The sequence below is a fragment of the Anser brachyrhynchus genome (genome assembly GCF_964034855.1).
Source record: "Anser brachyrhynchus genome assembly, chromosome: 7".
Classification (NCBI taxonomy): domain Eukaryota; kingdom Metazoa; phylum Chordata; class Aves; order Anseriformes; family Anatidae; genus Anser; species Anser brachyrhynchus.
The window spans coordinates 8,245,611-8,258,132 of NC_137701.1; the positions used below are offsets into that span (position 1 = coordinate 8,245,611).

The 12,522-nt window shown below is 42.8% G+C and overlaps 1 protein-coding gene across 14 annotated transcripts in view; it reads left to right on the forward strand.

The window, feature by feature from the left end:
- UNC80 (unc-80 homolog, NALCN channel complex subunit) overlaps positions 1-12,522 on the forward strand; it is a 128,936-nt gene that overhangs the window by 27,902 nt on the left and 88,512 nt on the right. For 6 of the 14 annotated variants that reach the window (XM_080598924.1, XM_080598935.1, XM_080598930.1 and 3 more), the window contains exons 12-21: positions 1,002-1,270; positions 1,874-2,239; positions 3,001-3,147; positions 5,100-5,247; positions 6,611-6,759; positions 7,574-7,740; positions 8,457-8,558; positions 9,477-9,691; positions 10,213-10,319; positions 11,621-11,780. In XM_080598924.1, coding sequence (XP_080455050.1) covers positions 1,002-1,270; positions 1,874-2,239; positions 3,001-3,147; positions 5,100-5,247; positions 6,611-6,759; positions 7,574-7,740; positions 8,457-8,558; positions 9,477-9,691; positions 10,213-10,319; positions 11,621-11,780 — 1,830 coding nt within the window. The remainder of the gene's footprint in view (positions 1-1,001; positions 1,271-1,873; positions 2,240-3,000; positions 3,148-5,099; positions 5,248-6,610; positions 6,760-7,573; positions 7,741-8,456; positions 8,559-9,476; positions 9,692-10,212; positions 10,320-11,620; positions 11,781-12,522) is intronic. The other 8 variants (XM_080598936.1, XM_080598926.1, XM_080598928.1 and 5 more) reach the window with 6 other exon arrangements.

Below are 12,522 nucleotides of genomic sequence, written 5' to 3' on the forward strand. Positions count from 1 at the left end.
AAAACGTAGCTAGTCCACTGTTGAGTCAGTCCTTGAAGACTATGTTCAAATTTATGCTATTTTATTAATTAGAACATATTAATTAGCCTTAGACAGAAGTTCTTTGTTATTCTGTAGTCCTGTTACTGTACTGCCTCAGAGAAGGTAGTCCAGTCAACACTTTGGGACACATGGGGTCTTTCTACACTACAGAGTGTGTAGACCTACTTACAAAGCACCAAGCGTAGGAAATTACTCATACCATGGCCTGGAGTTCATCATGAGTTGTTAACACCACAGTGAATCCTTGATAAAAATTAGCCTGTGTTGCCAAAAGGCTGTCACTGCCTGAGCTGACCAATTTAAAGTTAAGCTTAGCTATGTCATGATGTCCTTTCTCTGGGCACTGTGAGCTTAGATGCCACACTGCCTTTCTCATCAGTCATTTTTACATTTTGGAGATGGTTTAGACTGCCACGGGTAGTGTTAGGAGCATACTGCTCCTTTATTTTTTTTCTAACTGGTATGATGAGATCTTTCAAGCTGGTGTGACTTAGAAAGCTGTTTTGAATTGGTGCTGTTCTTACCCTACCTGCACTCCTGCATCCAGCTGCAGAGTCCTTCCTCTTCCCCTTGCAGTGGTGCAGCTGCTTCTGACACCAGGCACTTCACCAGTAGAGAGAGCAAAGCTAGCCAAAAATCTAATCCCCCTTTTGGATTAAATTTAAACTGAGCTCCCTGGTGTGCTTAGCTGCCCAGTAGACTGAGATCAATGTAAGCTGCCATGGAACTATACTGCTAGAGCAACGTTGCTGGTGTTCTACTGTGCAGTGGCTTAAAGGAAGAAATGAATCTTTGCTTTCATCCCTGTACCCATGATAGGAATTAGGAGGCTGTTTTGCCTTTCGGCATTACAAAGTGCATTAAGAGCTGCACCTTTCTTGTAAACAAGCACAGCCTCTATTTGCTGTATTATAACTCTAGAGATGGAAACTCACAGGTAGCCATTTTCCTCCCTGCAGTGCGGTCCCAGATCTCCACCATCACGGTGGCCACCTTCAACACCACCCTGGCCTCGTTCAATGTGGGCTATGCCGATTTCTTCAGCGAGCACATGAGGAAGCTTTGCAACCAGGTGCCCATCCCTGAGATGCCGCACGAGCCGCTTGCGTGTGCCAACCTCCCGCGGAGCCTGACAGACTCCTGCATCAATTACAGTTGCTTGGAGGATACGGACCACATTGATGGAACCAACAACTTTGTCCACAAGAACGGCATGCTGGATCTCTCGGTAATTGGCAAGGAATGAGGAAAGCCAGGTCCCTCTTCTGTCAATATAGCTGTACCATTGAGATCAGGGTTTTGACGGGCTTTTCCTCCACCTCTTTATATGACTTCTCTCAGCTGTACATAAAGGTCAGTCAGATACATTTGTGCATATCATAAAAGCCTCCTCTGAGATACTGCAACTCCTATTACTCCTTGCAAGGAGTGCATGTGCATGTGGAATGCACACATCAAACCTTAAGTGATATCATTTACTTGCTGTGTTCCTGGAGCATGCACCAAATTCCCTGTAAAACAGTATAAAACTGAATAAGCACCTTAACGGCACCTTAAAACTCACCTTTGCTGCATTTTCTCATGATGACTTGACAGCTCCTGGTGCACTGAAGCAGTGTTCTCAGGCTCACAGATGTCATCTCATGGTTTACCTTTCTGCCTGACTGTGCCCAACCTGTGGTTTCTTGTCTACACCTAGATTGTAGGCTCTTGGGATTGAGGGTTGTGTGTTTTTCATTTTGAGATTGTACTGTGCCTAGAACTCCAGGCACCGAATAGTACTAGGAGAGCAAACAAATCTGACTGTAAATATGATGTTTGAATCTACCAGGTGGTCCTGAAGGCTGTTTACTTAGTCCTGAATCATGACATCAGTTCCAGGATTTGTGATGTGGCACTGAACATTGTGGAGTGTTTACTTCAGCTTGGTGTGGTGCCATGTGTAGAGAAGGTACGGAGGAAGAGTGAGAACAAGGAAAATGAGGCCCCTGAAAAGAGACCAAGTGAAGGATCCTTCCAACTCAAAGGGGCTGCTTCCGGAGGTTCAGCTTGTGGATTTGGGCCTCCCCCAGTCAGCGGAGCTGGAGATGGAGAAGAAGCAGGTGGTGGAAGTGGTGGAGGAGGTGGAGGTGGAAGTGATGGAGGTGGTGGTGGAGGAGGAGGGCCCTATGAGAAAAATGACAAAAAACAAGAAAAGGTTTGTCGTGCTTGCCTTTATACCATTTTGGAATGTGGTGTTTGTTAAGATAGAGGATGTGTGTGTATGCAATTGCCCTTCTGTTTTCCCTCCTTTTACTTTGCACAACAATGACAATTTAATTTGTTTTCTTCTGGTGCTCGCCAAGGTTCTGCTGAAGCAACGTGATTGGGAATTTAAGCACTGTAACTACTCCAGTGAAGCAACTGCCAGAAGCAGAGCTTGTGAGCCTTGCATGGGCATTTTCAGTATCCCGTCAAAGTGCCTGAAACCCTCAATCACAATGATTTTTGTTTACTGTGCATGGCTTATAAGAAAAAACAGAATCCAGAGTGTGAGCACAGTTTTTCTTTGATGACCAGAAATCATAAATTTTTCAGTATTGCTGTGAGAATTGGCCAAGAGGAGCTTTTGCTGACCTCCAAAGTTGTGATTCATAGTAGTATAATACTGAAGGCATTTTAAAAATGTTGTTTTTCTGCCCAAGCTAACCAGCTCACTCTTTTCAGGCATATTTTTTTGAGGTAAGTGCTGAATAGTATTCACAGCAACATGGAGGGGCCTTTGCATTTATAACGTGGCTTTTTGACAGGAGTTGAAAGGGAGGGGGCTAGTCCCCTATGCAGTATGCATTTTAAGAATAACAACTTTGTAAGGAAATGTCTGGGAGGAGAAATGGACAGCAATTTTTTAAAAGTAAAATGGTAACAAAATGCCAGTGGTTGTGCCGGGGTTTCACACTGAGTTTCTGTGATTCTCAGGATGAAGGTCCATCTGTCAGCACCCATAGGCTGGCCCTCACAATGCTGATAAAAATTGTCAAGTCCCTGGGTTGTGCCTATGGTTGTGGAGAAGGACACCGAGGGCTCTCCGGAGATCGCCTGAGACACCAGGTATTCCGGGAGAATGTAAGAAAATTAAAGCTCATTAAAATGTCCCCTTTGTACTTTTGACATCAGCTGCTGAGATTGCTGTCTGCCCCCTCTGTAGCTTTTTCTGTACTGGCAGTAGATGTGTTGCTCTTTGTCTGAGCTCACAGACTGTGTTGCAGCCCAGCTGTAGCAGATTTTCATATCTCGTTACCTTCCAGACCCTGGGGCTTGCTAAGAGCACACCTGCGACCCAGGGTGCTTCTCAGCACCCCAGTGGATAGGTTGTCTGAAGAGGCACACAAACATTGGAGCAAAGCTCCATGTGTGCTGCTCTAAGTCGTTTTTTATATTGGTGGTACGCCAACACAGTATGCTGTTTACAAGAGATGCCGCTATTGTGGGTTGCATATCTGAATTGAGAAGTCCAAGACGTCGTTACGTCCATCTTCCCTAATGGCAATTATGACTAGTTGCTGCTGGGCTGCTCCATAAGCTCCCGATAGTTGGAGTGCACTGTGCTTGCAGGCATACTCATGTACTGCGAGGAAGCAGAAGGCTCGTGGCTTGTTGAATGCCAGGGTGAATGGTTACCATTGATTCCTTACACTTTTGATTCTGCCAAAATTGAGGCAGCGGATAGCACCCAGGATGTAACCCAGACATTTTGACTTCATCTGGAGGAGTTTGACTTCCTGAGATCAGCCCAATGCCCTGTCAAATGGGAGCCTTCCAAAAGCTTTCTCCAGCACATGCCTCCTCCTTGCCTTCTGTGCTTGCTGCAGAGAACATTTTTGATGACTGTAATGAGAATTTACCCCCGTCCACACTGGGGGTGAGAACCAGGTGCTTCTCCATGGCTTTGGTTAGCCTGAGCCATGCCAACGGAGCTGCGATTTGGTTCTGGGATCTGAGCTAGATGGCTCAGAGCTGGATTGACTGCTTCCATATCATGCACCCTTCTTCTGTTAGCTTGACTCCTGGTTACTAAGGAGCCTGCAGCAGCGATATTAATTGTGGACACAGGGAGACTCGATGGGGTAAGAGTCACAGTGGTAACAGCAGAAAGGTTCTGTATAGAGCGCTGGTTGAATATACACCAATATTCATCAGGGTGTCAGTTAAAGCTTTTACATTGTGTTGGAGCTCAGCCAGCAGAACATTCAGGCCTATGCATAACATTAGGCATAAATGAACAGGTCTCTTGGAGCCAAGGTTCTTATCAGGCTCATTGAACTGAGGTCTTTATGGGAAGAGACTTTCCTACGTGTCAAAGTCTTCTGCTTTTTCTGTGTCTTTGTCTGGCCAGACTGCTTTGCATGCACCATTTGTGTTGACTGCATGCACAATCACGTCTGAGTTTACTAGAAAGCTAAGCACCCTTTTGTAGGTAGCAGAAGAGTTGATGCTCCCCGTAGAGCTGATATTTCAGACTCACTAATTCCATCCTGTTTGGGGTCCCAGTAGGATGGGTACTTTTCTGATAAAAAGTTGACAGTTAGTAGCTTTTAAATATGAAGCTAATGTTTTGCATGATATAAATTGGTCACAGGGTGCAGGTGCAGGCTTGGGTCTGAGCCTTGGCTGAAAGTCATGCTTGAGGCTAAGAACTTGTTTCAAGGCAATAAGCCTTGACCGAGGCGTTACATTCCTCCTTCACTCCTGTTCAGTGGGATTTTACCTTGGCGGAGGAGGTGGGAAGAAGAGAGGCCTTGAGGCCTGGCTGGGAATGGCTTCACCACCACCTCCAAACAGTGGTACCCATACTGGTCCACTCTCGCCTTGTGCTGAATTTCTTGTTTGCTTCAGAGGCAAACCTTGTGTTTTGTTACAGGACCTAAACCTTCTGGATCCTAGGTTACTTTAGACAGCACAGCAGAGCACTTATTTAGCTAGAGCAGAAAGGGACCCCAGAATACCCAGCTGCTATTAGCGAAACTTAGACCTGTACTTTGATGTGATGTGATATGATTTGATGGATGTCGTTGCAGGCTCAGAACTGCCTCACAAAGCTGTACAAACTGGATAGGATGCAGTTCCGGCAGACCATGAGGGATTATGTGAACAGGGATTCTCTCAATAATGTGGTGGATTTCCTGCATGCTTTACTAGGATTCTGCATGGAGCCAGTCACAGACAGTAAGTACAGCTGGCATCAACAACACTCACTTGAATGTTCCTAAACTTTACTGTCAGAAAGAAGCCGTGTCTTTTTCTTGGCCTTTAAAAAAATAAATAAAAAAAGTGAATGTAAATCTTCAGAATATACAGACCATATCCTCAGCCAGCGCAGGTCAGCGGAGTTGGAACTCCTCTGATTTGACCACCTGGTGATCTCATACTGTGAACTGGCATTACCCAGTGCACCTGAAATTGAAGGCATCTCTTTTGATTCATCCTACCTGTTGATCATGGCTCTTGAAAGAAAATATCTTCATTCAACTATGCCTCAGGAAGGAACTTTGCTATCTCATGACATGACCAGGCGCCAGCTGAAATGGCCTGTTTAATCCAGGGTTTATTCTGAATGGAGATATAATTGAGCATTAAAACCCTTCATGGTGCCTCAGGTGAGGCAGGAAAAAGCAAGAACAGATTGAAAAAAACAAGAATATGAACACACAGATGTGCATGCCTGCAATACAACTGTGTGTGTGCATGTATATGTTTTTTATTTTCTTTTTTTAGTTAGGAAAATTATTTAGGATGCTATTTAAATGACCAGACATTTCTGATTGGCCACTGTTTATGACAGTAATTAACAATGATTGTTTACAGAATAAAAATAACTGTTCCCAGGTATTCAAGGAGTCTGTCTTGTCTGTTAGCCTCTCTCTGATCACAAGCATTTCAGAGAGAGCATCAAAAAATCAATGTAGCAGGCTTTTGTGAAGGAGATGCCCATGGAAAACTTCCTCAATGTTCACTAATTATTGACATGCTTATGCTTTGAAGAGTGACAGCTCATGCAGCTTTTGAAAGTTTTTCCTTTCACCTAATAAAACTGAGATGTTTCTTGTCATATGAACGTGTAATGCTTTTTTGAATCTTTGAGAGCTTGGTCTCCTTATTCACCTTGCAAGAACAGCGTTCCTCTAGTTCAGAAGATTTTCTTTTCATGGGTATTGTCACTTTTCCATTTAATCAAACATCTCTTATTCTTTAGAATAGTAAATAGAAGTGCTAGAGGTTTTCTTCAAATTTTATGTCTTATTTTATACATCTCTAAGTGAGAGATGTGGATAAATGGAAGCCTGACTTGCTCTAATCTTCTTGATCCTGTTTCATACTACTATTTCTGGGAAGACTTCATCATTTTCATTTATTTTACACTTCCTTTCTGCCTTATTTTTTGTGAGGTGAGATTGCCAGAACTGAGCATAAGATTTTAGACAGGGACCTGCCCTTTTCTTGTATATCTAAATACCGTAACAATTATATTTAAGCCATCTTTTTTAAAACATTCTTAACCAGGGTGTTTGCTTGTACTTGAATTTCACAGACAAGGCTGGATTTGGGAATAACTTCACCACAGTGGACAACAAGTCTACAGCACAGAACGTGGAAGGTATTATTGTGAGCGCCATGTTCAAGTCGTTGATCACTCGCTGTGCTTCTACTACACATGAGCTGCACAGCCCAGAAAACCTGGTAAGCAGCTGATTTCATATCTGCAAAGTTACTTTTTCACTTGGGTGTGACCAGTGAGGCTTCGCAGTGAAGAAAGAATTCACTGTAGTCAAATACCATGAGCATAGCAATTTTTTTTTTTGTTGAAGGCTTGTTAGGAAGTTCCTAGGCTGGGAACTTTCAGAATAATGCAGGCTCTTTTGGCAAAGTTCACAGACTGAAAACCAGATCCTGTAAGTCTTCCCTCCACCTTCTTGACCTCAGAGGTAGAGATGACTTGCCACATCACAGATCTGTATGAATGTTCAGAACTAAAAAGAGCCTTGAGTGTAGGAGTAAGCTGGGGAATGAGTCACTCCTCTCTCTTCCCATGGTGTAGAGCTCTAAAATAATTAAGAAAAATTCCAAGACACCCACTGGTTTTGAAACAAAACATGCAGTTTTTTGCACTATGCTTTCCCTCCCACCCCTTCACTTGGCTTTTTCATGCTTTTTAAGGTTATGGGCTAGATGAATGGGATAAAACAGGCTTTAAGCCATCTTTGCAGCTTCCTCATCTAGCCTCTGATCCCCCTACATTTGCTTCAGCCCGCTGCAGAGCATGTTCCATAACAATAATGCTCCTCACTGTCTGCTTCTTCAGAGCACACTAAATGGCAACTTTGCCAGTTTTTGATCTCAGCCAGAAAACACAAGCCCTGCGCACGGAGACATCAGACAACAACCAAAGGAAGTAGTGGCCTGCTGAAGTACCTTACAAACTATTAATTCTCACTGCTTCCTCACAAACTGCAAACTGAATTCTCTTTTCTCCTCGTGATGTCGTGCTACCCAGGGCTTGTACTGTGATATCCGTCAGCTTGTCCAGTTTATCAAGGAGGCTCATGGGAATGTCTTTCGGAGAGTAGCACTCAGCGCCCTGTTGGACAGTGCTGAAAAGTTAATACCAGGAAAAAAAACAGAGGAAACAGAGCAAGAGCAGAAACCTTCAGGGAGCAAAAGGTTGGTGTCTGGGAGGGAGAAGGCAAATGATTAATTTGCATATGGCTATATGACTATATGCAATGAACACAAATGCAAAAAGTCCGAGGGCTTGTGTGTTTTCTCTTCAGAGCTTATGTTAGTTCCTGATGCACAGAACTGTCCTATGGCAGCAGCCTTCTTTAAAATTTAATGAACTGAGACAGTCATAGATTTACAATAAAAGATGTTAACCCTTGCATAGAAGATGTTGAAGGGAACAGCACAGTGGACACACTGGGGAGAGAAAAGGCTAAAAGAAGTAAAAAGCATAGTGTCAGTCCCACAGCACTGCATGAACATAGCTTTTAATGTGTGTCACATCCTGAGGAGGTTAGTGTTGCTTATCTGACAGGTAAACCCTGGTATACGAAACAAGTCCCAAAAGAAATCTAAACCTGACATGTTTCTTTATCAAAAAGAAATTTTTTCTTGTGCTTTGAGGCTTGCCTTATTAAAATGCTGTGAAGGAGGATTAAGAAAGCTGAAAAGCTCCTAAAAACCTTGACTTTGCCTCTAAGGGCCGGTGCCTTTTTCAAGAATGACATACAGAGTGGCAGTAAGTTACTGAAGAGATGGTGCATCTGTAAAGCTGTTTCAGTGTTCAGCAGTGCTGATTTCTGTGTCGTGTAGCTGTGTGATGACCACAGGATGGACCATCCATTCACTTTAGCTGATGATGTACATTGTCTGTATAGGTCCGAGGTGGGAAGCATCATCATTGACAAAGGTCAGGCATCAGCTGCACCCGATGAATGTCGCAGTTACATCTCAAGCCGCCCAATGCAAACTCCAGAACAGTAAGTAAATACTATTTCACTGCATTATTGCCAGCAGCCTCCATCTGGGATTAGTGCATTGCATATTAAATAATTGGCATATAGATAACTGCTGTAAGGCATTGCATATTTGAAGTCTCTGCTGTCCAAACAACCATACCATTTAATATTGAAGTAAACTTAATTGGTATTCCTAAGAATTTTAGAAAATTTTATGAATAGCTACTGGTCTCCTAAGTTACTTTGGACAAGTCTTTTAACTTCTCCGTGCCTCTGAATACCAGTCTGTCTTGTTAAAGTGTTTTGAGATGCACTGTAAGAAGACATTGCTTGCACAAGGGCCTGAGCTCTATTATTATGTATTCTCTGGCATTATCTGAGCCTGCAAAGTCTCTCCCTTGCTGAGACTGCAAGGATAACAGAAAGGCCTTTATTGTGCAGAATTACAGCAAGCTGTTCTTCTCTGAGCCCTGCCACAGCCATAGGAGATTGCAAGAATACAGCAAAATATGCTGTCCCCATTCCAATAACTTAATGAGAATTGTGACTCCAACAGATTCACAAACGGCTATCATGATGTTCTAAAGCTCTTCAGTACACACACTTGTAGAAAGCACCAGTGTAGTCTTGTCAATATGGGTCGTTTTGACCTAAAGAAGATGATTTGGTTTTCACTTTTAGGAACAGAAAATTGGAATGACCTGTTCAGTGGGCAAGCTCTTCAGGGTAGAAAAGATTGTTATTATGTGCTTTGAACAATATTGAGCAAGTTGTCAAACTTGATTATGTCCCACTGAGAAGAGTATGTTTGGAATTCAAAATGTAACAACCTCAAAGAATAGAGAGGTCAGGAGGGGGCTGTGGGAAGGAGGCCTCATTCCCCTGAGCATCCAAACTTCACTGAAGTTCAGTTCGTGTTCTGCATCCCTTTTCTTCCAGTGATGAGCAAATCCAAGGCGCTGTTCTGGGACGCAAGGACTTCTGGCGAAAGATGTTCAAGTCACAGAGTGCAGCAAGTGATACCAGCAGTCAGTCTGAGCAGGACACATCCGAATGCACCACTGCTCACTCTGGAACCACTACGGACAGGCGCTCCCGCTCCCGTTCCCGACGAATCTCCCTTCGAAAGAAACTCAAACTCCCCATAGGTAAATGTATGTCTCTTCATGTTCTATATACATACTGCATGTGCAGAGAAACACAGATAGATATATCTGTCTTAAGATATATTGTAACACAGTTCCTTATTGTCCAAGTATACTGTATATTCTCCCAAGACAAGGTGGGGAATGCTGCACACTCTCTCCACTTTGCAAATGGAGAACTGAGGCAAAGGGAAACATATCCAATCTGCCAAAGGTAGCAGAGAGTATCTGTGGCAAAACAGAACACACAATCCGTTTCTCCATAGTTTGCTAGTAGCTTAATCTTCTAGGCATTGAAGAGAAATAATCCAAATAGCATTTGATAGATAAAACATACATCATTTACAGATCTCAGAACCCAGCCTTGCATGGTAGTTAATGCATGTAACATTAAACGGTTTCCTCCCCTTTCCTTCCCTTTTCCTATATCCTGTCATGGCTGTTTCAGAGGATATGTGCACAATTGCTAATAAATCAATTCTGTTTGGAAGCATTTTCAGAACTGTTCTGAGTAGCTTATTCTGCAACAGGGAACTGGCTGAAGCGCTCCTCCCTCTCTGGCCTGGCTGACGGGGTGGAAGATCTCCTAGATATCAGCTCCGTTGACCGTTTGTCTTTCATCAGGCAGAGTTCCAAGGTAAATGCATTAGACTCAGTTGCAGAGAGCTTGTAAGGACAGGATCTGACTGTTTGTAGCTGTCCAAGGAAACACTCTTATCAGGGTTGGCATTGTAGCCAATGTGACAGAAGTCTTCAGAACAAAGAACATCAGAATTTGGTACTGGACTTCAGCACTGTAAGGGAGTCTCACATTTAGGTGTCTGTCCACTTCTTAGAGTAATACATAAGTATTTGTGTCAAGTATAAAGAGTCCTCAGAGTAAGGGCAAGGAGGAAAGTATTTGTCCTGGCAATGCACATTACAGCACTGCTGTTCTCTGAAAGCAAGAATGTCTTTTTTATTTCCCCCCTATACTCTTACGTCTTCTCCACCCCAGTCCTTGCACAGTAGAAAAAAAGAGCTTCTATGTAATAGGGTGTGTGTTCATTCTTCTACCAGTCTATTACTCACTTCTGTCTGTGAAAAAGCGTGGCAGAGCTCCACCTTTTGCCATTCCTTGTTGCAGGATTTCCAAATCCTGTCTGTCTCTAAATGCTGATGCACTACCTTCTGCAGCAGATGCAGCACGTGGTGTCCCCCAGCTTCATGCAAGTGAGAACATTCTTATGGAAAACAGCAGCTTTTCCTCTTATCTTTAAATAAAAGTGGTATTGACTGGAGACAAGCTATATTTGGGCACCTTTTTTTTTTTTAATGTGTAAGCGGTCCTGTACTTTATAATACTGGAAAAATACTGAGGAGAAGATTTAATGAAGCACTACCAATATTTGGTATAACATTGAAGAGTATGATGTTGTTACCAGGGTGTTTGGGAGATAAGAGTATAGTTATCTGATAATGAAGTTCAGAATGCAGTCTTGGTAAAAGAGGATAAGGTCACGAAGTGTTAAGACCTTGTCAGGAAGAACAATGGAGCTGATCCTCTGCACGAGGGATGTGGTGATGGTGGCTGTGGTATGTGAGTAGTTCCGTGTAGACTCTTCTGGAATGCGAAGAAGACTGGGTTAAACCTCCGCTGTACTTGTCTGTCTTTGTTCTTTGAGAGAGAAGTGCAGGCCCTGTCAATACACTTAAGTTTTAACTGTTGGTCACATTTCTCCATGCTTTGTGCCTTTACAGCCTCATGTGAAAGACCAATCCTTTAAGCAGAAAGCTTAAAAGATTAAGTGCTTCAGCCTACGTAAGTCTGTGCAGACCCACTTGTATTGCTATGGCGATCCACTGTACTCCTGCACTGCTGTAGACGCTTTGGTCTTCTTGCTTAGACAGGAGATGGTGGCGTGGCACAGCCTGACCTGGCCCTCTGTCTTTGCTCAGGTGAAGTTTACCAGCGCAGTGAAGCTGTCAGAAGGAGGGGGGCCAGGAGGTGGCCTGGACAATGGGCGAGATGAAGAGGAGAATTTCTTCAAGCGTCTTGGTAAATGGCGCACCTGCCGAAGACACCCATCCAAGCTTCATCACACAGAAGAAAAAGATGGTTAGAAATCAGGGTTCTCGTCTCCTTTTTTCTTTCTTTTTATTTTATTTTTTAACCTCTTTCTTTCTGTATTTCATCCCTTTCCCTTTTTTCCTGCTTTCTCCATAGTTTTTGTATCCATTCTTGCCTTCTCCGACTTTTTAGTCTCTGTAACTGTTTTCTTTACCTTCCTTCTTTCTTTTGTTTTAATTTAGAAAAACCTCTAGCAAAGTCATTTTTTCCAGACGATCCAAATAAATTATGCAAATACAACATTTGGGCTTCTTAAATCAAATTGAATTTGATCAACACACTTGAAAAATTAATGCTTGCTTCAAAGCACTGATTCAGTTTGAAATTAGGTGTGTAAATCTTTCATTGCCTTATATAGCAATGGGTATTCCATCAGTCCTTTTGTTTTTTGTTTTTTATTTTCTAATTTGTGGCCATTTGACAGTTTTAGCAAAGATCAGCACTGATGAAATGGAAAACCCTGCACAAACCTTGTTATAATTATCTCTTTTCTTCTGTGTTGCATGTCTAGTGTCTGCATACCATTCCTTAGGGATGCTGTCCCTTTTTCTTAGCACACAACATAATGATAACACTACTTTTCCTTTCCACAAAAGTATATTTAATTGCAATGCGTTTTCAAAATCAGCAATGTTTAAAAAGTGCCTTTATGAATAATATGAGGTCATGATATATTCTCTTTTCAAATGTCATGCAGCCATTCACATGCTCATGTCCTCGGCTCAGAGTT